The 24,090-nt window shown below is 41.3% G+C and overlaps 1 protein-coding gene across 4 annotated transcripts in view; it reads left to right on the top strand.

Annotated features, from left to right (window-relative positions):
* The window catches only part of ULK4 (unc-51 like kinase 4), a 517,204-nt gene that overhangs the window by 335,667 nt on the left and 157,447 nt on the right, over positions 1 to 24,090 (top strand). For all 4 annotated transcript variants that reach the window (XM_060022287.1, XM_060022288.1, XM_060022289.1 and 1 more), the window contains 2 exons: positions 9,587 to 9,753; positions 20,634 to 20,732. In XM_060022287.1, the coding sequence (XP_059878270.1) occupies positions 9,587 to 9,753; positions 20,634 to 20,732 (266 nt within the window). The remainder of the gene's footprint in view (positions 1 to 9,586; positions 9,754 to 20,633; positions 20,733 to 24,090) is intronic.

Consider the following 24,090-nt stretch of genomic DNA (forward strand, 5'->3'; position numbering starts at 1 on the left):
GAGTTATATGCAGGTTCAGATCACTTTGTGACTCCTGCTTACTCTGTGACCTTGAACTGGTTACTTAAATCCCCTGAGTTTTCGTTTTCACATCTAGAAAGTGGAGATATCTGTCCCCTGGAGCTGTTAGAGAATTAGCATCTGTCTCCTGGAGCTGTTAGAGAATTCAGGTGAGATATTAAATGTAAAAAGCCAAGTAAAAGTCCAGTGCCAGGCACAAAGCAGGTGCTCAGTAAATGCTGCTCTCATTCCAGCAGAGACCACACTTCCTGCTTCACTTAACTGCCTCCGACCTCTCTCAGTCTATCCCAACTGATTTTCTTTTAAAATTTAGGTATGGTTTATATACAGTGAAAGGGACAAATGTTATATATACAGTTCAGTCATTTTTGAAAAATGCATACATTCCTGTAACCAACACCTCGTTAAAGTATAGAACATTTCTGTTACCCTAGAAAGGTCTGTTCTGCCCCTCCCTCAGAAGCGGCTACTATTCTGTTTCAATCAACATAGACGAGTTTTCTTTAAACGTATTCAAACAGCTGAGTTTATATACCCTCTTTTTGTTCCCGGTGTCTTTCTTTCAGCCCTGTTTTTGAGATTCAGCCATGTTATTATGGGATTTAGTGGTTCACTCCTTTTTGTTGCTGAGTGGTACTCCATTGTATGAATATATCTCAGTTTGTTTATCTGTTCTGCTGTTGATGGACACCTGGGCTATTTCCGATTTGGGGCTATTTTGAACACAGGTCTAATGAGTCTTTCTGTGGACATATGTTTTCATTTTACTTGGATAAATCCCTAAGAGTGGAATTGCTAGGAAATGTAGTACATAGGTATTTAAATTTATAAAAAAATGCCATCTGTTTCCCATCAGCAGTATATGGAAGTTCTGGTCATTCTGCATCCTCACCAACATTTGGTGTTGTCAGTTTTTTCATTATAATTATTCCTGTTTGTGTGTGGTGGTATCTCATTGTAAATTTGGAGTTTCCTGATGACTAATGATGTTGAACACTTTTCATGTGCTTACTGACATATCTTTTGTAAACTAAGTGTTCAAGTCTATTATCCATTTTAAACATTGGGTATTTTGGGTTTTTATTATTGAGTTTAGGAATCATTTACGTATTCTGGATATAAATTCCCTTTTTTTTTTATCACTGGTGTCCCTGGAACTTTATAATGCCACCACTCTCTGATTGTCATTGTCATGACAGCGCAAGTGGCTAAATATGGCTACTTGTGATACACATGATATTTGGACTTCAGTTATTCCAATTATTGCTTACTTAAGGTCAGTTCAACATACATGAAAGAGAGTTTTAAAACCCACATCATCTGTCAGTTGACACCATCCATGTCGCATTTATTCCATTTATCCCATGATCATTTGCTAAGAGAAACTGTCAGTTGCCAAGTGTCACTTCTGTGGCCAAAATCTGAATTATTTTTTAATTTTTATTTTATTTATTTATTTAGGAATGTTAAAATATTTATTCAGAGATTAGCCATATATTGGGGGTCCTTTCCTAAAACCCAAACATGAAAACCCCCAAAGGAAAATTCCATATAGACTATGATTGCAAATGACTAATGCAATATAATTTAAGTAAAACATGGAAAATACATTGCCTTTTTAATAAAGATCTAAATTGTGTTCCTTTTTGAAGGCTTTGTTTTGTTTTTGAATTTTATTTTATATTTTTTATACAGCAGGTTCTTATTAGTCATCCATTTTATACATATTAGTGTATACATGTCAATCCCAATCTCCCAATTCATCCCACCACCGCCCCCCACCACTTTCCCCCCTTGGTGTCCATACATTTGTTCTCTGCATCTGTGTCTCAATTTCTGCCCTACAAACCAGTTCATCTGTACCATTTTCTAGGTTCCACATATATGCGTTAATATACGATATTTGTTTTTCTCTTTCTGACCTACTTCATCTGTATGACAGTCTCTAGATCCATCCATGTCTCTACAAATGAGCCAATTTTGTTCCTTTTTATGGCTGAGTAATATTCCATTGTATATATGTACCATATCTTCTTTATCCATTCATCTGTCGATGGGCATTTAGGTTGCTTCCATGTCCTGGCTATCGTAAATAGTGCTGCAATGAACATTGGGGTGCATGTGTCTTTTTGAATTATGGTTTTCTCTGGGTATATGCCCAGTAGTGGGATTGCTGGGTCATATGGTAATTCTATTTTTAGTTTTTTAAGGAACCTCCATACTTTTCTCCATAGTGGCTGTATCAATTTACATTCCAATCAACAGTGCAAGAGGGTTCCCGTTTCTCCACACCCTCTCCAGCATTTGTTTGTAGATTTTCTGATGATGCCCATTGTAACTGGTGTGAGGTGATACCACACTGTAGTTTTGATTTGTATTTCTCTAATGATTAGTGATGTTGAGCATCTTTTCATGTGTTTGTTGGCAATCTGTATATATTCTCTGGAGAAATGTCTACTTAGGTCTTCTGCCCATTTTTGGATTGGGTTGTTTGTTTTTTTAATATTGAGCTGCATGAGCTTTTTCTACATTTTGGAGATTAATCCTTTGTCCATTGATTCGTTTGCAAATATTTTCTCCCATTCTGAGCGTTGTCTTTTCGTCTTGTTTGTAGTTTCCTTTGCTTTGCAAAAGCTTTGAAGTTTCAGTAGGTCCCATTTGTTAATTTTTGTTTTTATTTCCGTTACTCTAGGAGGTGGATCAAAAAAGATCTTGCTGTGATTTATGTCAAAGAGTGTTCTTCCTATGTTTTCCTCTAAGAGTTTTATAGTGTCTGGCCTTACATTTAGGTCTCTAATCCATTTTGAGTTTATTTTTGTATATGGTGTTAGGGAGTGTTCTAATTTCATTCTTTTACATGTAGCTGTCCAGTTTTCCCAGCACCACTTATTGAAGAGACTGTCTTTTCTCCATTGTATATCCTTGCCTCCTTTGTCATAGATTAGTTGACCATAGGCATGTGGGTTTATCTCTGGGCTTTCTATCCTTTTCCATTGATCTATATTTCTGGTTTTGTGCTACTACCATACTGTCTTGATTACTGTAGCTTTGTAGTGTGATCTGAAGTCAGGGAGTCTGATTCCTCCAGCTCCATTATTTTCCCTCAAGACTGCTTTGACTATTCGGGATCTTTTGTGTCTCCATACAAATTTTAAGATTTTTTGTTCTACTTCTGTAAAACATGCCATTGGTAATTTGATAGGGATTGCATTAAATCTGTAGATTGCTTTGGGTAGTATAGTCATTTTCACAATATTGATTCTTTCCATACAAGAACATGGTATATCTCTCCATCTCTTTGTATCATCTTTAATTTCTTTCATCAGTGTCTTATAGTTTTCTGCATACAGATCTTTTGTCTCCCTAGGTAGGTTTATTCCTAGGTATTTTATTCTTTTTGTTGCAGTGGTAAATGGGAGTGTTTCCTTAATTTCTCTTTCAAATTTTTCATCATTGGTGTATAGGAATACAAAAGATTTCTGTGCATTAATTTTGTATCCTGCAACTTTACCACTTCATTGATTAGCTCTAGTAGTTTTCTGGTGGCATCTTTGGGGTTCTTTATGTATTATATCATGTCATTTGCAAACAGTGACAGTATTACTTCTTCTTTTCCAATTTGTATTCCTTTTATTTCTTTTTCTTCTCTGATTGCTTTGGCTAACACTTCCAAAACTATGTTGAATAATAGTGGTGAGAGTGGGCAGCCTTTTCTGTTCCTGATCTTAGAGGAAATGCTTTCAGTTTTTCACCACTGAGAATGATGTTTGCTGTGGGTTTGTCGTGTATGGCCTTTATTATGTTGAGGTAAGTTCCCTGTATGCCCACTTTCTGGAGAGTTTTTATCCTAAATGGGTGTTGAATTTTGTCAAAAGCTTTTTCTGCATGTATTGAGATGATCATATGGTTTTTCTTCTTCAGTTTGTTAATATGGTATATCACATTGATTTGCTTATGTTGAAGAATACTTGTATCCCTGGGATACAAGGGATAAATCCCACTTGATCTCTTTGCTAGTATTTTGTTGAGGATTTTTGCATCCATAATCATCAGTGATATTGGTCTGTAATTTTCTTTTTTTTGTAGTATCTTTGTCTGGTTTTGGTATCAGGGTGATGGTGGCTTCATAGAATGAATTTGGGAGTGTTCCTTCCTCTGCAATTTTTTGTAAGTCTTTGAGAAGAATAGGTGTTAGCTCTTCTCTAAATGTTTGTTAGAATTCACCTGTGAAGCCATCTGGTCCTGGACTTTTGTTTGTTGGAATACTTTTAATCACAGTTTCAATTTCATTACTTGTAATTGGTCTGTTCATATTTTCTGTGTCTTCCTGGTTCAGTCTTGGAAGGTTATATCTTTCTAAGAATTTGTCCATTTCTTCCAGGTTGTCCATTTTATTGGCACAGAGTTGCTTGTAGTAGTCTCATAGGATGCTTTTGTATTTCTGTGGTGTCTGTTGTAACTTCTCCTTTTTCGTTTCTAATTTTATTGGTTTGAGTCCTCTCCCTCTTTTTCTTGATGAGTCTGGCTAATGGTTTATCAATTTTATCTTCTCAAAGAACCAGCTTTTAGTTTTACTGATCTTTGTTATTGTTTTCTTTGTTTCTATTTCATTTATTTCTGCTCTGATCTTTATGATTTCTTTCCTTCTGCTAACTTTGGATTTTGTTTGTTCTTCTTTCTCTAGTTCCTTTAGGTGTAAGGTTAGATTGTTTATTTGAGATTTTTCTTGTTTCTTGAGATAGGCTTGTATAGCTATAAACTTCCCTCTTAGAACTGCTCTTGCTTCATCCCATAGGTTTTGGATCATCATGTTTTCATTGTCATTTGTCTCTAGGTAGTTTTTTATTTCCTCTTTGATTTCTTCAGTGATCTCTTGGTTATTTAGTAACGTATTGTTTAGCCTTCATATGTTTGTGTTTTTTACGTTTTTTTCCCTGTAATTGATTTCTAATCTCGTAGTGTTGTGGTCAGAAAAGATACTTGATATGATTTTAATTTTCTTAAATTTACCAAGGCTTGATTTGTGACCCAAGATATGATCTATCCTGGAGAATGTTCCGTGCGCACTTGAGAAGAAAGTGTAATCTGGTGTTTTTGGATGGAATGTCCTATAAATATCAATTAAATCTATCTGGTCTATTGTGTCATTTAAAGCTTGTGTTTCCTTAGTAATTTTCTCTTTGGATGGTCTGTCCGTGGGTGTAAGTGAGATGTTAAAAGTCCCCCCATTATTATTGTGTTACTGTCAATTTCCTCTTTTAGAGCTGTTAGCAGTTGCCTTATGTATTGAGGTGCTCCTATATTGGGAGCATATATAATTGTTATATCTTATTCTTGGATTGATCCCTTGATCATTATGTAGTGTCCTTCTCTGTCTCTTGCAATAGTCTTTATTTTAAAGTCTATTTTGTCTGATATGAGTATTGGTACTCCAGCTTTCTTTTGATTTCCATTTGCATGGAATATCTTTTTCCATCCCCTCACTTTCAGTCTGTGTGTGTCCCTCAGTCTGAAGTGGGTCTCTTGTAGACAGCATATATATGGGTCTTGTTTTTATATCCATTCAGTGAGTCTGTGTCTTTTGGTTGGAGCATTTAACCCATTGACGTTTAAGGTAATTATCGATATGTATGTTCCTATGACCATTTTCTTAATTGTTATGGGTTTGTTTTTGTAGGTCTTTTTCTTCTCTTGTGTTTCCCACTTAGAGAAGTTCCTTTAGCATTTGTTGTAGAGCTGGTTTGGTGGTGCTGAATTCTCTTAGCTTTTGCTTGTCTGCAAAGCTTTTGATTTCTCCATTGAATCTGAATGAGATCCTTGCTGAGTAGAGTAATCTTGGTTGTAGGTTCTTCCCTTTCATCACTTTAAATATGTCATGTCATTCCCTTCTGGCTTGTAGAGTTTCTGCTGAGAAATCAGCTGTTAACCTTATGCGAGTTCCCTTGTATGTTATTTGTCTTTTTTCCCTTGCTGCTTAGAGATGAGGTTCCATTTCTGGAGTGTGGAATTGGAAATATCTGCATGAACTCATTATTTTTTTTCTGTCTAAAAGATGTATACTTCTTATCTCTGTCCACTGAATCAGTGACCCAGTAGCAATGAGTGTTTCTAGTGCTGAGACCATGGTCTCTAAATACCAGTCTCATTAAAAGAAACCGGGACTCCTTCGAGAGGTAGCTAATGCACAGTCTTAGGCAGGAATTCATAAGATGAGCTTGAGACATATTATCTTAGTAGAAGGTAGGTCACTTTCAAGGGGCTCTCAGTGGCCAAAGATGGAACAAGTTTAGCATAAAAATAATAGTGATTGAAATCAACTAAAATCCATAAAATATGTTATTTAAAAATCTATTATATTCACATTGATGCTCCAAAGTGAACTGATCAGTAACCTTGGTAATTTCTAGCTTCCCCCACCCCCCTACCTCGGTCCCATTTGGACTTGCAAACACTCCAAAATCATTGTTGTGAAAATTGGTGAATGATAACAAAGAAACATTTATCAAACATGTACCTTGCCTTTCCTTTACAAACCATATTTTATGATAGCAAAATAAATTGATAAATGAAGGTTCTTTATGGAAGAAAAGCAGATGAAAAAATATACAAGGAATGACAGAATTTGGAAATTCCGTATTGCCATGTCTAAAGAAATAATACAAGTGGACATTGGTCATTAGTAGATAACGTTTGATGTGGAAGTTTATACTGGATGAGTTAGGCTAACAACCCGTGAACCCATGGGTCAATTTCAACATCATTAAGGGTAGACCAACCAGACAGTATATCCTTCCAGATATAATGCGACAGGATATACACAGTAGCCAGCTCCAAGTATTCTTGCCAAAATAATCAAACCTGCATTAAATTGAGTCTCTAGGTCTAATTACCAGTTTATAGGAAATGCAGGGATATAAGAACAACCCAACAAGAACATCTGCAGGAAAAATATTCTCATTTCTCCAACAAATAAATGGCCTGAAAAATTGCAGGTGGGGAAGAGGACTGTTAGAGGTTGAAGGAGACTTAAGATCTGTGGCCAAATGGAATGTGTGGACCTGCTTTGTATCTTGAGTCAAACAGATGAACTGTAAAAAAAGACAGTTTTTTTGTGACAGTTGAGTTTTGAACGCAGATGATATATTGAGTATGTTAAGAAGAGGGTTAGTTGTATTAGGTGGTAATGGCGTTGTGGTTTTGTTTTTTAAAAAAAGGTATTTGTGAGACTTACAGAAGCAGTTACAGGAGAAATAAGATGATATCTAGAATTTGCTTTAAAATACTAAAAAAAAAAAGTAGATGGGGATAATTAAACAATATTGGCAAACTATTGATAATTATGAAAGAGGGTGATAAGGATTCATTTTACTGAAATTTCTCATGACTTTCTTTGTTTTCATAATAAAATGTTTAAACAAGAAAAACTTGCATTTTCATCTGAAGTGAAAGTTCTGTCTATGAAGAGCAGTGACTATATGGCTGAGTTAGGCCACGTAACATCGTATTAATGGACTTTGCTGGCATTTTCACTGTTATGAAGAAATATTTAGGTCACACTTCATTTCTAATCTCATATGAGCACCTTCCCTGACAGCAGGTGACTTCCAAGTGTAATGTCAGAGCTTGGTGTTTGTTGCCTGTTTTTTCACAGGCTGGAAAGGCTTGCCAGCCCAGCGTGGATTCTATCGCATTCATTGTTTGTGCTCCTTGCTTGAAAACTGAATAAAGATCAGGAAGAGCACAGTTGTTCATCAGCTGTTTCGTCTGAATCAAGCAGCATGTAAATGGGTATCCAGGGGTCCACCTCCTCCTTCTGAAGGACCGCTGTTCACATAGCTGAGTCCCTTGCACCTCTGACCATCAGCATGATGTGTCACAAAGTAATCATGAACTCCCCAAAAGAGAACATCTCTCTTGCAGCATATGTTTACCACATACTACGTTTTAAAGCCCTTCTACCCTACCTGCAGCTCACAAATGCCAAGTGCTGATTCAGAGTGCACTTGAGTGATGCATGCTAACTCAGAAGAGAACGCCTGTCGGTGTAATGCATGTGTCCTAATAATTGCTTCTCTTTACTATGTGTCATCGATGATTTGTGCTATGAAACCTTGTCACTTGATAGAGAAATTTTGCTAATAATTCATTCAACTTTCCCTTCAAGTGTGTTTATTTTCAGCTTTGTGGCTTATACCGGTTTTTGCCGCAAGGATTACAACTTTGAATGATGCTCTGTAATTTTGGTTTCCCTCTGCCTTTAGTGATAAAATTAATTGCTTTTGTAGTCTAATTACTTTGCACTTGTCTAGGAACACTAGATTGGTTTACTGAAAATGACCGTGTGCAGTGTCTGGGAAAGGTACCAAAGGTCGGATGGCTGTGCCTGGCAGAGTTTCCATCCGATTGTCCTGAGAACTAGCGACCAGTGGATTGCAGGGCCAATAAATAAGTGGATGGCAGGTCCAGCTTACAACACGTCCTCCTTCCTTACCATGTTTTATTCCCCATCTGCTCGTGTAAAATATTTATAGTCGAAGATTCACTTTTTTCTAGAACATTGAGATCTGTTGATACTGAAGGACCCCCTTACCGTTTCGGTTTATAACATTTCATGTTGTCTTTTCACCACGTTTACATCTGAATCATTTTGGGAATTCAAAATGTAATGCTGCGTTACAATAATAATAAAAATGCCAACTTAAATGTATTGGTCATAACAAACTACATCAAAGTGAAAGTTGAGGGCTTCCCTGGTGGCGCAGTGGTTGAGAGTCCGCCTGCCGATGCAGGGGACACGTGTTCGTGCCCCGGTCTGGGAGGATCCCACATGCCGCGGAGCGGCTGGGCCCGTGAGCCATGGCTGCTGAGCCTGCGCGTCTGGAGCCTGTGCTCCGCAACAGGAGAGGCCACAGCTGTGAGAGGCCCGCGTACCACAAAAAAAAAAAAAAAAAAAGTGCAAGTTGATGAAGGCCAGCCACAGTGTGAATATGAAGTTTGCAGACACAGACCTGGCAATTTGTCAATTTCACATTGCTTAAAATCATTATCGTACACTTTGGAATGCATGTGAAAAAAATCACTTCATTTCTTTAGCCTCTGGAGGTGACCCAATTACTTTTCCATCCTTGATAGCTCCCCAGTTCACTTGTGGTCTCTGAGCCACCCCATGAAGAACTGTACCTTTAAACAGAACCTGGGGACAGGATGTTTGCATACAGCACTGTGCAGTGTCAGGGAGTCTTCCATCCCTGGAAGCCTGTCCATGTAGTATAGTGTTTCTCAGAGTGTAATTTGGGGAACCCTTCCATCAAAATCAGCGGGGGAGCTTTTCAACAAGTATATTCCTAGGCCTCATTCCAGGCTCCTGAGCAGACTCTCTGGGCGTGTGGCCTGGGAACCTGCATTTTAGAAACCTTTCCCAAGTGTACCTGGTACAAATACAGTTGAAGGACTGTTTAGAGTTTATGCAACGTAGACTATGTATGCCTGCTCTGCTGGGTTTACGTGACACGTTATTTTTATATTTTATGATGAATGTTTTCCCCTTCTCCTATTTTACCCCCAGGACTGGTCCATCATGTCTGTAACCTGTTCACTGAAACTGCCACACTGTGCTTGGATGTGGACAATAAAAACAACAACGAGATGGCAGCCGCCCTGCTATTTTCCCTGCTGGATATTTTGCACAGCATGCTGACCTATACCTCCGGGGTCGTGCGACTGGCTCTGCAGGTAGAGGACCCCTTTCTCCACATCTTGAACAACCCCGTGCCACGTCCCACTTCCCTTTCCTTCTCTTTTCTCTCATCTTCCTTGAATGTGGCTTTATTTTTGGAAAAGAACATATGATTCCATAGGGAGGGAATACCATATTTATTAGCCATCTTTGGGTGACCAGTGTCAAGGACAGGTAATTTGAACACAAAATCTGAAAGGAAAGCGGGAGAGACCCAAGCAAAGAATTGGTGAGTACTCATTAGGGAACTGCTGGCGACCCAGAGATCATCTGGACTGTGAGGTTGGCCAAGCAGTGTGTGGTCTTTCCTGTCCAGAGATGGCACTCCAGCCCACCCCCAGCAGGATGGATTAGCTAGCGAGCAGCAGCGGATCGAGGTTCTGGGTGCGCATACACACGCACACATAATGTGTTTGTATGTGCATAGATACACACACATACATATACATGCATATGCAACACATAAACCCTCACACTTGCTTTCCGTTATGACTGATCATGTGGAATTGCAAGATGGCTTTTTGGTTTTTTGTTTTTTAATATCTTTATTGGAGTATAATTGCTTTACAATGGTGTGTTAGTTTCTGCTCTATCACAAAGTGAATCAGCTATACGTATACGTATATCTCCATATCCCCTCCCTCTTGCGTCTCCCTCCCACCCTCCCTATCCCACCCCTCTAGGTGGGCAAAAAGCACCGAGCTGATCTCCCTGCTTCCCACTAGCTATCTATTTTATTTATTTTACATTTGGTACTGTATATATGTCCATGCCACTCTCTCACTTTGTCCCAGCTTACCCTTCCCTCTCCCCGTGTCCTCAAGTCTGTTCTCTACGTCTGCATCTTTATTCCTGTCCTGCCCCTAGGTTCTTCAGAACCTTTTTTTTTTTTAAGATTCCATATATATGTGTTAGCATACGGTATTTGTCTTTCTCTTTCTGACTTACTTCACTCTGTATGACGGACTCTGGGTCTATCCACCTCATTACAAATAGCTCAATTTCGTTTCTTTTTATGGCTGTAATATTCCATTGTATACATGTGCCACATCTTCTTTATCCCTTCATCTGCTGATGGACACTTAGGTTACTTCCATGTCCTGGCTATTGTAAATAGAGCTGCAATGGACATTGTGGTACATGACTCCTTTTGGAATTATGGTTTTCTCAGGGTATATGCCCAGTAGTGGGATTGCTGGGTCGTATGATAGTTCTATTTTTAGTTTTTTAAGGAATCTCCATACTGTTCTCCATAGTGGCTGCATCAATTGACATTCCCACCAGCAGTGCAAGAGGGTTCCCTTTTCTCCACACCCTCTCCAGCCAGCATTTATTGTTTGTAGATTTTTTGATGATGGCCATTCTGACCGCTGTGAGGTGATACCTCATTGTAGTTTTGATTTGCTTTTCTCTAATGATAGTGATGTTGAGCATCCTTTCATGTGTTTGTTGGCAATCTGTATATCTTGTTTGGAGAAATGTCTGTTAAGGTCTTCTGCCCATTTTGGTATTGGGTTGTTTGTTTTTTTGATATTGAGCTGCATGAGCTGCTTGTATATTGGGGAGATTAATCCTTTGTCAGTTGCTTCATTTGCAAATATTTTCTTCCATTCTGAGGGTTGTCTTTTCATCTTGTTTATGGTTTCCTTTGCTGTGCAAAAGCTTTTACATTTCATTAGGTCCCTTTGTTTATTTCTGTTTTTATTTCCATTTCTCTAGGAGGTGGGTCAGAAAGGATCTTGCTGTGATTTATGTCATAGTTTTCCTCTAAGAGTTTTATAGAGTCTCGCCTTACATTTAGGTCTTTAATCCATTTTGAGTTTATTTTTGTGTGTGGTGTTAGGAAGTGTTCTAATTTCATCCTTTTACGTGTAGCTGTCCAGTTTTCCCAGCACCACTTATTGAAGAGGCTGTCTTTTCTCCATTGTATATTCTTGCCTCCTTTATCAAAGATAAGGTGACCATATGTACGTGGGTTTATCTCTGGGCTTTCTCTCCTGTTCCATTGGTCTATATTTCTGTTTTTGTGCCACTACCATACTGTCTTGATTACTGTAGCTTTGAGCTAGAGGAATCAGGCCCCCTGCAAGATGGTTTTTGAGGGCTAGAGATGTATTGGATTGGCCAAAAAGTTCCTTCGGATTTTAAGTAAAAAGACACATTTTTCATTTGCACCAAGAACTTTATTGAACAACATATTCACCCTTTTTTGTTCCACTGCCTTCTGCCATTTTCAGGCAACTTCATAATTCCATTTTCCCAAAACTTTTTATCTTTTTGAGCAAATAACTGTTCCAGGTGCCTTTTACAGTCTTCCACGGAATGGAAATTTTTTACATTAAGAGAATTTTGTAAAGACCTAAATAAATGGAAATCCGAAGGTGCAATGTCTGGTAAATATGGCGGATGAATCAAAAGTTCCCACCCAAGCTGTAACAGTTTTTGCCTGGTCATCATAGAAACATGCGGTCTTGCGTTATCCTGATGGAAGCTTATGTGTTTTCTGTTGACTAATTCTGGACACTTTTTCATCGAGTGCTCCTTTCAGTTGGTCTAACTGGGAGCAGTACTTGCTGGAATTAATCGTTTGGTTTTCTGGAAGGAGCTCATAATAGAGGACCCCCTTCTGATCCCACCATATATACATCACCTTCTTTGGAAGAAGACCAGCCTTTGGTGTGGTTGGTGATGGTTCATTTCACTTGCCCCACAGTCTCTTCCATTGCACATTATTGGGCAGTATCCACTTTTTATCACCCATCACAATTTGTTTTAAAAACAAAACGTTTTTATTACATTTCAATGGAGAATCGCATGCGGAAATACAGTCAGGGAGGTTTTTTTCCCTTATGTGGAACCCAAACATCAAAGCGATGAACATAACCAAGTTGGTGCAAATGATTTTCAGCGCTCGATTTGGATATTTTGAGTATGTTGGCTATCTCCTGTGTGGTATAATGTTGATTGTTCTCAGTTAATGTCTCCGTTTGATCGCTGTCAATTTCAACTGGTCTACCCGACCGCGGAGCATCAGCCAGTGAGAAATCTCCAGCATGAAACTTCAGAAACCGCTTTTGACATGTTCGATCAGTCACAGCATCTGCTCCGTACACTGCACAAATCTTTTTTTGCGTTTCAGTTGTCTTTTTACCTTTCTTGAAATAATAAAGCATAATATGCTGAAAATGTTGCTTTATTTCTTCCATCTTCAATATTAAAATGGCTACACAAAAATCCACCAATTTTGATAAGTTTTTTTTTTTTTTTTTTTTTTTTTTTTACGGTACGCTGGCCTCTCACTGTCGTGCCCTCTTGCGTTGCAGAGCACAGGCTCCGGACGCGCAGGCCCAGTGGCCATGGCTCACGGGCCCAGCCGCTCCGCGGCATGTGGGATCTTCCCAGACTGGGGCACGAACCCGTGTCCCCTGCATCAGCAGGCGGACTCTCAGCCACTGCGCCACTAGGGAAGCCCGATAAGTTTTTATTTAAATGCACGCTGATATGACAGCTGTCACTAACAAAACTGTTTCAAATGAAGTTAAAGACAACTAAGTGCCACTAGGGGCATCTTATGGAGAAACTGAATGAATCTTTTGGCCACCCCAATATTTAGTGGCTATAGAAAAGTCAGGTAGCCCCAGACTGTAACCTGGCATCGTGCTCTGAGGAAGGAAGGACATGTGAGTTCACTGAGTAATACTTTCTTTGTTAGGTACCACCACATGCTTATCTCCTTTCACGTTTTCTCTAAAGAATTGAGTCAGCTGATACTTAGATCATGGGATAGCACACAGCCAATATGAATTCACTGTTATATTTAGAATCCCAATAAAATTGCAAGAGATGGTATATCAATGGTAGCATCCTGGCTTGGACAGATGCAGAAGTTGTTGTTGAAAGCAGACTGTTCTGATACCTTGCCAGGAGTCACAGTAGCACACCCAAGAATGAATCGCTAGACCCCGGTTTAGTGTCTGTTATTCATCGTTATCTTTTACCCACAGTTAAGGTGGTGAAGTATGTAGCTTGTCTTGTGTGTTTTAATAAATAATTCCAAGATCCCCTCAACCAAGATGATAGTTAGTCAATAAGTTTTAACCCAAACTTGTAAAGCCAGTAGATGAAAATGGCCTTTGGACTACGTTGCTGTTTTTATTTGCACATATTCTAAATGAACAGTAAAGCTTGGCTAAGTACTTATGGAATCCTGAATTATGGATTTCTCTTAGTTTTCCCTCTCTTTTCTAATAAGTGTCTCTTCAGAGAGCATTGTTTCTTTTTCTTAAAATTTTTATTGGAATATAGTTGATTTACATTGTGTTGGTTTCTGCTATACAGCACAGTGAATCAGTTATACATACACATAGGTCCACTCTTTTTTAGATTCTTTTCCCATGTAGGTCATTACAGAGTATTGAGTAGAGTGCCCTGTGCTATACAGTTGGTCCTTTTAAGTTATCAAGAGCATTGTTTCTTATTTCAGTTTCCACAGTTGTAGCTTTATGTAATTCTTCAAGGTGTCGTTGATAGTTACTCTCACAAGATGCTTTGATGATATCAATCTGTAAAGATCGTGGGGCTTCCCTGGTGGCGCAGTGGTTGAGAGTCCGCCTGCCGATGCAGGGGACACGGGTTCATGCCCCGGTCCGGGAAGATCCCACGTGCCGCGGAGCGGCTGGGCCCGTGAGCCATGGCCACTGGGCCTGCGCATCTGGAGCCTGTGCTCCGCAACGGGAGAGGCCACAACAGTGAGAGGCCCGCATATCGCAAAAAAAAAAAATAAAAAAGATTGTGTAGGTTGTGGATAAAAAGGATCAGAAGTCTAAAAATTCTTTAAATTCCAGAACATAGAAATCCTCTTTTATTTCAAGTGATCAGGTAGGGTGTTTAAAAGGAAACTCCTTAGTACAAAATATTTTCTAATTCTTTTTTTCAATTTGTTAGTGTACCAATAGATCACTGTTTTTTATTCTTTCATTTTCTTCAGCACCACTTTTTTTTTTTTTTTTTTTGCGTTACACGGGCCTCTCACTGTTGTGGCCTCTCCCGTTGCGGAGCCCAGGCTCTGCACGCGCAGGCTCAGCGGCCATGGCTCACGGGCCCAGCCGCTCTGGGGCATGTGGGACCTTCCCAGACCGGGGCACGAACCCGTGTCCCCTGCATCGGCAGGCGGACTCTCAACCACTGCGCCACCAGGGAAGCCCTCAGCACCACTTTGTATTTTACTGCTCTCATCTTTCTAAATCTTTCCCTATAATATCTGCCAAGTATTGCTTTTGACCTTGATGACCGACTTTGATCTACATGATACCTGGTGTCAGTCTGAAAGAGGTAGGGTCCTTGAGACTGAATTAGGGAAAAGGTTGGGAAAAGAAATGGAGTGGGCACCAACGACACATCCTTCTAGAACACTGAGCTGAAAGTTCTTTCCAAAGCGTGTCACCTCTTCCATTTGTCTGCACACCTGGGATTCTTCTGCATTCAAAGCTTATGTCTGCTTTTAACAGGAACCTCTCGAAAGTAGAAGAGCTGAGTGTTGCCAGTGTTTAAAATGATAATAGTGCTTAGATTTATGAAGCGGTTTTCTTTTTCAGGGAGGAGAGGGATATGATGCAGGAATGTGTACTGGGAAGGTGAGGAGTAGGGGAGGGAGGTGTCAGAATCTCTGCTAGGAGTCCAGTCCCTATCCCCAACCTACCTTGTGAGTTTGTGTGTGAAAGATGTGGAAGCAGAGACAAATAGATGCTCAGGACTCACTGGTGTGGTGGGAGCATCTGGGCCTTGCAGGCTGGAACACCTTGGATTTGAATCCCAGCCACATCACTTTTTTTTTTTTTTTTTTTCGGTACGTGGGTCTCTCACTGTTGTGGCCTCTCCCGTTGTGGGACGCGCAGGCTCAGCGGCCATGGCTCACGGGCCCAGCCGCTCCGGGGCATGTGGGATCTTCCCGGACCGGGGCACGAACCCGTGTCCCCTGCATCAGCAGGCGGACTCTCAACCACTGCGCCACCAGGGAAGCCCCCAGCCATGTCACTTTTACCTGTGAGGCGCTGGGCACGTTACTTGACCTGTCTGAGTATCAGTTTCCTTGTCTGTAAAGTAGACATGCTAAATACTCAGCAGGGGACTTAAATGAGAGAATACAAGATATGTAAATATGGTGTGCCTTAAGTATACCTGGCCCAGGGAAGGTAAGCGATAAATGGTTGCTGTATTATTAATAGCAACAAGATGAAAGGTGCTCACCTCCCCTTCCTGTTTACAGAGGGTTCCTGGGGACCGTGATTTCTTCGTTTCTGTGTCCTGGCACATGGGAGGGCAATCGGTTCGTATTTACGGAGTGAACTAACTCCTAGCAGGCTTATGAGATATAAATTTATGGTTTTATTTTGCATTTGTGAGCCTAGCCCAGGGCTTGGCACCTGTGATTTTGGCAGCAATCAAGAGAAGAAGGGTGTTAAGTGTCAGGGAGCTTCATTTTGGTATGACGGTCAATACCCAAATAGTGGAGCAAATCATCATCTTAATACACTGAGATGCCTCACCACTGGAAGGTACAGGGTCCTGCAGAGTGAACAGCGGCGAGGGATGTTACCAAGTTTGGGGGCTAGGGAAAGAAAATATTCAATATTAAAATCCAGGTCACCTGACTTCCCAATCTGGGCCTTGTCTCTCACTTCTGGAGTGATGGGGGACAGCTTGATACATTACTCTGGTAGTAGGACGGTTTAACTGCTGTTGGTCGGCAGGTGTATCGGCATTGCCTGGAAGACTGAAATGTGGCCCCTGAGTCGTCTTTGATCTCACACTCACGTGAAGGCTGCCAGGGTAGGGGCTACAGTCTCTATTTCAGTATCCCTTGGAGTTACCAGTTCGACTCCTCAGACTTTGCCCTTACTGTTGTCCCCCATGAGCTACCCTGTCTGGTGGCTGAGTGCAAGTGAGATTTGTCTGCTGTAGTCTGTGGTCCTCATCGTTTCTCTCCTGCCCTTGAAAACTTCGATGACATCTCACTATCTACATATCATTTTCTAACTCCTTGGCAAGACGGTCAAGGCCTCATATGATCAGCCCCAGGGTGGTTTTCCAGCCTCGTCCGCCAGCCCTCACGCAGCCCATGCACACGCCAAACAGTCACCTTGGCATTTTCCACATGGATCCGGTGCCTTATCACTCCCGGCCTTTCCTCACGTGATTCCAGCACCTGAAACACCGGCTGTCCACGTCATTCCCTGCAGACCTCGTCCCCACCATCCAAACGGTGACTTTGTGTCACCTTTTCCTACTCCCGCCCCAGCTCCTCTATTCCCTCCTCCACTGTGGCAGTTTTCACACTCTGCCTTTAGTGGAGTTATTTGAAAACTTGCCATTCTTCTTCTTCTATTTTTAAATTTTATTGAAGTATAGTTGATATACAGTGTTGTGTTCATTTCTGCTGTCCAGCAAAGTGACTCAGTTATGCATATGTGTACTCTTTTTCATATTCTTTTTCATTATGGTTTGTCACAGGATATCGAACATAGTTCCCTATGCTCTACAGTAGGACCTTGTTGTTTATCCCTTCTATGTATAATAGTTTGCACCTGCTAATCCCAAACTCCCAATCCATCTTCCCTCCCCCACCCCACTCCTCCCCCCTCGGCAACCACAAGTCTGTTCTCTATGTTTGTGTCTGTTTTATAGATAAGTTCATTTGTGTTGTGTTTTACATTCCACATATAAGTGCTATCATATGGTATTTGTCTTTCTCTTTCTGACTTACTTTGCATAGTATGATCATCTCTAGATCCATCCATGTTTCTGGAAATGGCACTATTTCATTCTTTTTAACGGCTGAGTAGTATTCCATTGTATATAGGTACCACATCTTCTTTATCCATTCATCTGTCAATGGAGATTTAGGCCGTTTCCGTGTCTTAGCTACTGTAAGTCGTGCTGCTATGAGCATAGGGGTGCCTGTATCTTTCGGAATTATAGTTTTGTCTGGATATACGCCCAGGAATGATATTGCTGGATCATATAGCAACTCTGTTTTTAGTTTTTTGAGGCACTTCCGTACTGTTTTCCATCGTAAAGCACGCCATTCTTTTAATGAAACCGTGGGGTTCTACAGAGTGGGGACTGAGTCGTATCATCTGTGCATGGCAAGCATGTGGGTGATGGTGTCTGGGGAGCGCACCGAGTGTTGACTTGAATTGTCTAGGCCACACCATTGCACGTTGTGCTCTGTTGTGCTTGAACCTGCTTAGGGCGTTGGCAGCAGCTGCCTGAGGAATTGACTCTTGTTCACTACAGGCGCCGTACCTCTGTGTTTATGTAACAAAGCTGTGTTGAGGACCTGCCCCCTGTGCACTAGATTCATGTAGCAGTGGTAGATGTAATAGAGTTATATTCTTCCTGGCCTTTCTTCTTGTGCCAAGAAGTTAGCTGTATCCCCTTATCTCATTTTGGGTAATGCTGTAATGCCATTTAATATTACATACGGCTCATAAGTTGACATGCCCATGTTTTATATGTTTACAGCTATTAAATTTATATTTGTACCTAGAGTTCTCGTCTGAGATCCGTACTTAATATATTCAGTAGCTTCCTAAACGTGACCACTAGAATGCCCCACAGTCCCCTCAAATTCAACATGTCTAAAGCGGAGCTCAGGATTCACCTCCCAAACATTCCCCTGCCAGCAAGCCCTGCCCCTCTCATCCTGCTGTGCAAACTAGAAACCTGGGGGTCCTTCTTAAAATTTCCCTTTTTCATATTCCTCATTTAATTTGTCAGCAAATAATTCAGATTTTGCCTCAAGCACTACTGCTAGCACCCAATCAGGCTGCCCTCTCCTCTTGCCCAGGCTGTAACAGCTGGGTGAGCCAAGAACCATGGATGGCCAGGAGTGGGGTTGGTTACCAGCCAGCAAGGACTGGGGCAGTGAGTTGCTGAAAGGGATCAGTGGGACAGAGGCAGAGGCAGAGGACTGGACAGGGAGGACTGTAGCAACATCACGGCAGAGGTGGGTTTTCTTGCTGTGGAAAGAGCCCCTTGCAGAATGCACACGTAAGGTATCTGGGAATCGAGAGGCTGACTCTGGAGAGTGTACCGTTGGGGAGCTGGAGAGACCCTGAGAGAGGCTGGCCAGGCCCCTGTATTCATTGCTCGGCTACCCACACGTGATCCCCTTGGCGCACAGAGTTTCTGCTGTGGGCCTGGATTTTTGTGAGGACAGTTGAATTTCATATGCATTCCTGATGTGCACCTTCCTCTCGTGCAAGCTATAGCATTCCCTTTCTGGAACGCTTGGCATCTTTATAAGGAGGTGGTACCCGAATACTGGCGGGCAGGGTCAGGTTGTTTCTTGGTGACAATAACAAATGACTGTAGACCTTGGAGGATCTGGAGGCCCACTGGATATCCTGGCGGGAAGAGTCCCACAGTGTGTGCTTGTGCTTGTAGCCGTGTCTCCTTGCTTATGTGTGTTTGGAAAGGAAGCAGTGGCCCCATGCCCCTCCCTGCCTAGGTGCTGGTTTGCAAGACTGCCTTATTTTTCCCAAGAGACAGTCGGTCCTCTCTAAAGGATAACATGTTAATGTGCAAAGGCCGATATTCCACCTCACATGGTGCTTCAGAAGGCAGGATCAACAGCCGAACTTCAGAAAGGTTCAGACCTAGGGTAGTGCTACGCGTTTGTTTTCTGAGAGGAAATTTCACGTCTCTAATAGAGGTCAGGGGTTGAGGTAGGGAAAGGGGAGGGGAGAGGTGAGAGGAAACTCCTAGCTACCAATTATTGTTGTCCCCCTTAGCTGCAGAGAGGTGCAAGCTGTTAAAAGGCAGGTGTCTGATTTTCCACAACATCCTTTTTCTTTTTTTTTTTTTTCCTTTTGAACGAAGAAAAGCGCGCCACTTAAATTCTCTCTCCATACGCCCGAAGGCAGAAGGAATCTTGGCATTTATGAGAGGGGCCCCAGAGTCCAGGTTAGTGACCTAAGGCAGGGCAGCCTACTTTAAAAAGGCTCTGGCAAAGGTCATTACCTAAAAGTAGTTTTGTTCTGAGTGAAATTAAAAACAGAGAGGGTGTATGCGAATGAAATGTGTATGTGCTATAGCAAATACAATAAATAATCAGTGCCTTCTCTCAGTATAAAATTATTCATCTCTATAATAGAAATCTTCTCTGAAATGAGGCAGTTCTATAAAACTCCTGGGAAAGACACACTTAAAGTTAAAGCCACTCATTTGTGAATTCTTACTTCCATTGTGTACTTCCTAAGCAACGTAGACCTGTATCTGAAGCTTCTTCATGCAGTGGTCCAAAGCCTGTTCATTCGATAAATATTCTAGATGTTATTTGAGCAGGTGTGTGCATATAGAGAAGGAAAGCACAGCAGAATGCATTTGGTCTGCGTCATATAATGTGTATGTATAACAGTTCCCAGAAGAGGTGAGCTTGTGTGATTTGGAGGCATTTAGCCTGGATTCATCCTCCAGCTTTGTCACCCATTGTCTGTGGGACCTTAGACCAACTACTCAACCTCTCTGAACTTCAGTTTTCTCCCCTGAAAAATGGGGATAACTGCACCTCGTCTCAGGATGGTTGGGAAGATAAAGTGCTTTACCACCCGCAGTGTGTGAACATCAATATCATCCCTCCAACGACAGCCCTGGGTGTTGCTTTATCTGTGGTCCGCCCAGATCCGCCTCTGTGGCCTCAGCTGGTGGCAGTGTGTGTGCTCTGTCACGTGATTACCGAGCATAACTTCTCTTCAGGGGCCTGAGGTCAGATGCTTCCTCTGCGCCGTCGTCTGTTGGGACTGGGTGGACCTGTCTCCTATGGCCAAACTGACTAATCTCCAAGACCCCCTTCCCCTCTCCTCCCCCTGTTCAGGCACAGAAGTCCGGCTCTGGAGGGGACACTCAGGCCGCAGAAGACCTGCTGCTGCTCGGCAAGCCTCTGACAGACCTCATCAGCCTGCTTATCCCGCTGGTAAGAGCTCACACACCTGCTTGTGTGTCTCTCAGGTCGTTGCAGAGGGTGAAGTGATTTTATTTGAATTTCATGATGTCTTGAGTTGCTATGCTCTTTTGATTCCTTTCAAAACTAGAACCAAAAGAAATTTCAGGAGATTATTTAGTCTGGAAATACTAAATTTCTACTTTAATATGCGGTGGCTAATCGTTCATTTAAGTGGATATTTAAGTAAGGCAGAGCCTCAAATTCTTCTTAATGGATGTGAGGTTAAAAAAAAAAAAAAAAAAAGGAAAATCAAGAAATGAATTCCAAGAAGGAAGAAGAAATCCATTGTGGGCATCAATTCTCTTTCAAAAAGATATTTTAGGGTTACTTGGCATGCAGGACTACCCTGAAATGCAGAAGCGCAGACAGAGCTAGAGCATATCCACCACAGTCTCCATAGAAATAGAATGAAATAAGTGAAATTACACGAAAACAGATGAGACTGCACAAGACTACTGAGTATGTGAAAAGAACCCAATGGAGACTTGGATCAACTGAACCTCATTGTAGTTTTGACGTGCATTTCCCTGATAATTAGCAATGTTGAGCATCTTTTCATGTGCCTGTTGGCTATCTATATGTCTTCTTTGGAGAAATGTCTTTTTAGGTCTGCTGCCCATTTTTTGATTGGGTTGTTTGTTTTTTTTGTTATTGAGTTATATGAGCTGTTTGTATATTTTGGAAATATGCAGGACATAGATGGGGCTCCAGTGAACAGAGGGAAGACTAACCAAGTCATGCACTCTTTAAAGACATATAAAAGACTCAAAACAGCCCCATTAAATATAACTGATGCAATATATGGTATGTAGGATAATACTCATATTAATAGCATATAAGATTTAAACAATAAAAAAAGCTTAAAGGCAGTTGAAGAATCTATTTCAGGTAAACTTCTAGGACACTCTATTTCACATACGTATCTTATAGACAGGGTTTTGGTGTTTGCCACATTCTGAGATTTGCTTTAATAGTTGAATTTATGCCAATTAGATTTATTCTTAAACTTATCTTTGGTCTTAATTTTATTGTCTTATTGTATATTTGCTTTCTAAACGTTTTCATCTATTAGACGTAAGGTTTAATGCAAAACAAAAAACCTTTATCAGGACAAAGAGAAGGACTCTACAATGGTAAGGAGTAAAATCCACAGGAAGATACAATAACTATGAACCTTTTTGTGTCAAATATCAGAGCACAGAACTGTAAAAACAGAGAAGGACCAAAACATACAGGGAAAGACCAAAACATATAGGGGAAAAAAAGTACAGTAATATCAAGAGATTTAACCTGTCTTTCTCATTGCTTGATGACCCAAGTGGATGAAAATGATGACATGGAGCAGGAGTTGACAAACTAAGGCATGTGGACTAACTCTGGCCCACTGCCTCTTTTTGTAAGTAAAGTTTTATTGAATACAGCCACACAAACAATTGTCTATGGCGGCTTTTGCATCTTGACGGTAGAGTTGAGGAGTTACAACAGGGACTCTGTAGCCCACAGGCCTGTGTTGTTTACTATCTGGCTCTTTACGGAAAAAGTTTGTTGACCCCTGGTATAGAGGATATGAAAACTTTAGTAAGATTAATCTAATAGAAGTATATCTGTCTTTCTACCCTGAAAATAGAGACTGTGCCTTCTTTTCAATTTTCTGGAAATACTTCAAAAAGTTCACCATGCGTTAGGTTAAAAGCATATCAATAAATTCCAATAAGTAGGAATTGTATAGACCACATTGTTTAACCGTAATATACTTAAACTAGAAGGAAAAATAAAAACAATAAAAATACACTGTTAGCAAATATTATCGATGAGCACAGTCAAAGACATTGTGATTGCGTCAGTCTGGGTCCCATCAGAAGACAAACCACATAGTGATTTAAATAAAAGAATTTCAATATAAAGAATTATTAAACTATAACTGACGAGTAAATGTAAGATTTAAAAAGAACTCTGTAGGGTATCCGAAAGCTGAGGGAGAGGGAGAGTACCTCAGGAAGGACAAACTTGAAAGGGGATACCTCTTCCCCAAGGCTGTGGGTCAGACCTCATTGGAGAAGGTGTGACTACAGCCCACAGGACAGTGGGCAGATTTGCTGGGTTGCCCAGGCCAGAGCTCGTCCACAATCCCTGGGAAGCAGGAAGCAACCCTTGAGAGTGCCGGTGAATCGTAGCTAGTGGGCAGACGCACAGAGGGTGGCAGGGTGCCGCTGCTGGTGGTGGGAGGCCTGGAGGGTCCGATGTCTGTGTAGGGAGGACCACAGGAGAAGAACCCAGAGAGGCAGGCAAGTAGGGGGAGTCGGGGTGCCAGTGCTCGGGAAAGCCTGGGATGTACAGTCTCCACTAGGGAGAGCAGTGGAACTGTGATCACAGGCCAGGCTAGGATGAGGGCTGCAGAGGGGCCCAACATTGTGGGCCCCCTGTAAGGTCAGACCTCCACCAGATGCCACGACACCCGTACTTCTGGCCTACACTATAGCTGCCAGAAACAGCTGGGGAGCCCCTTCTTGCTGCAGTGTATCCTCTGAGATATTTTCCCCAGCCTTTGGGACTCTGAACTTCTGTTACTAGTAACGTGATCACGCTTAGGTTCTAGTACATTGGCCAGATGTCTCCCTAAAGTGTGTGAACTGTGTTGTCTACATACACATTTACCACTGCAGTCATTAGGTTTAAAAATGGCCTGCGACAAACAATATGTCTTCTCTGGAAAAGATTAATACACATTTACAGCTGTGTATACAGTGAAGAAAAATAGTAATAAGGCTATTGAGGGCCTCAACTAGAGCACATACAGACCGAAGATAAATTTTTACAGTGGTTGTTAAAAATGTGATAAGTTACAGAATGAGGTGCTGGAATTGCTTTCCCACAGGGAAAAATAAGCAGTTTTTTTAGTTTTCACTGGACTTGGGTAATTGTAGAGGTATTTTACCTAAAGGAAGGAGAGTGAACTTGTTAGCTTTTGAGGTTCTTTCCAAATAGGGTCCTGTGAAAGTAAGCATACTTATCCTTCAGGGAGCATGAAACCTGTCAACCCATAATTTACGACCCATGTTTACACTATAAAATCATAGTGAACTGTGGGTATAAGACGGATTCTCAGTGTGTTTTTTTTTATATAAATTTATTTATTTTTGGCTGCTTTGGGTCTTCGTTGCTGCACCCCGGCTTTCTCTAGTTGCGGTGAGCGGGGGCTACTCTACGTTTCGGTGTGTGGGCTTCTCGTTGCGGTGGCTTCTCTTGTTGCGAAGTCCGGGCTGTAGTCGCACGGGCTTCGGTAGTTGTAGCTTGTGGTCTCTAGAGCTCAGGCTCAGTAGTTGTGGCT

Source organism: Delphinus delphis, chromosome 10 (genome assembly GCF_949987515.2).
Source record: "Delphinus delphis chromosome 10, mDelDel1.2, whole genome shotgun sequence".
Classification (NCBI taxonomy): domain Eukaryota; kingdom Metazoa; phylum Chordata; class Mammalia; order Artiodactyla; family Delphinidae; genus Delphinus; species Delphinus delphis.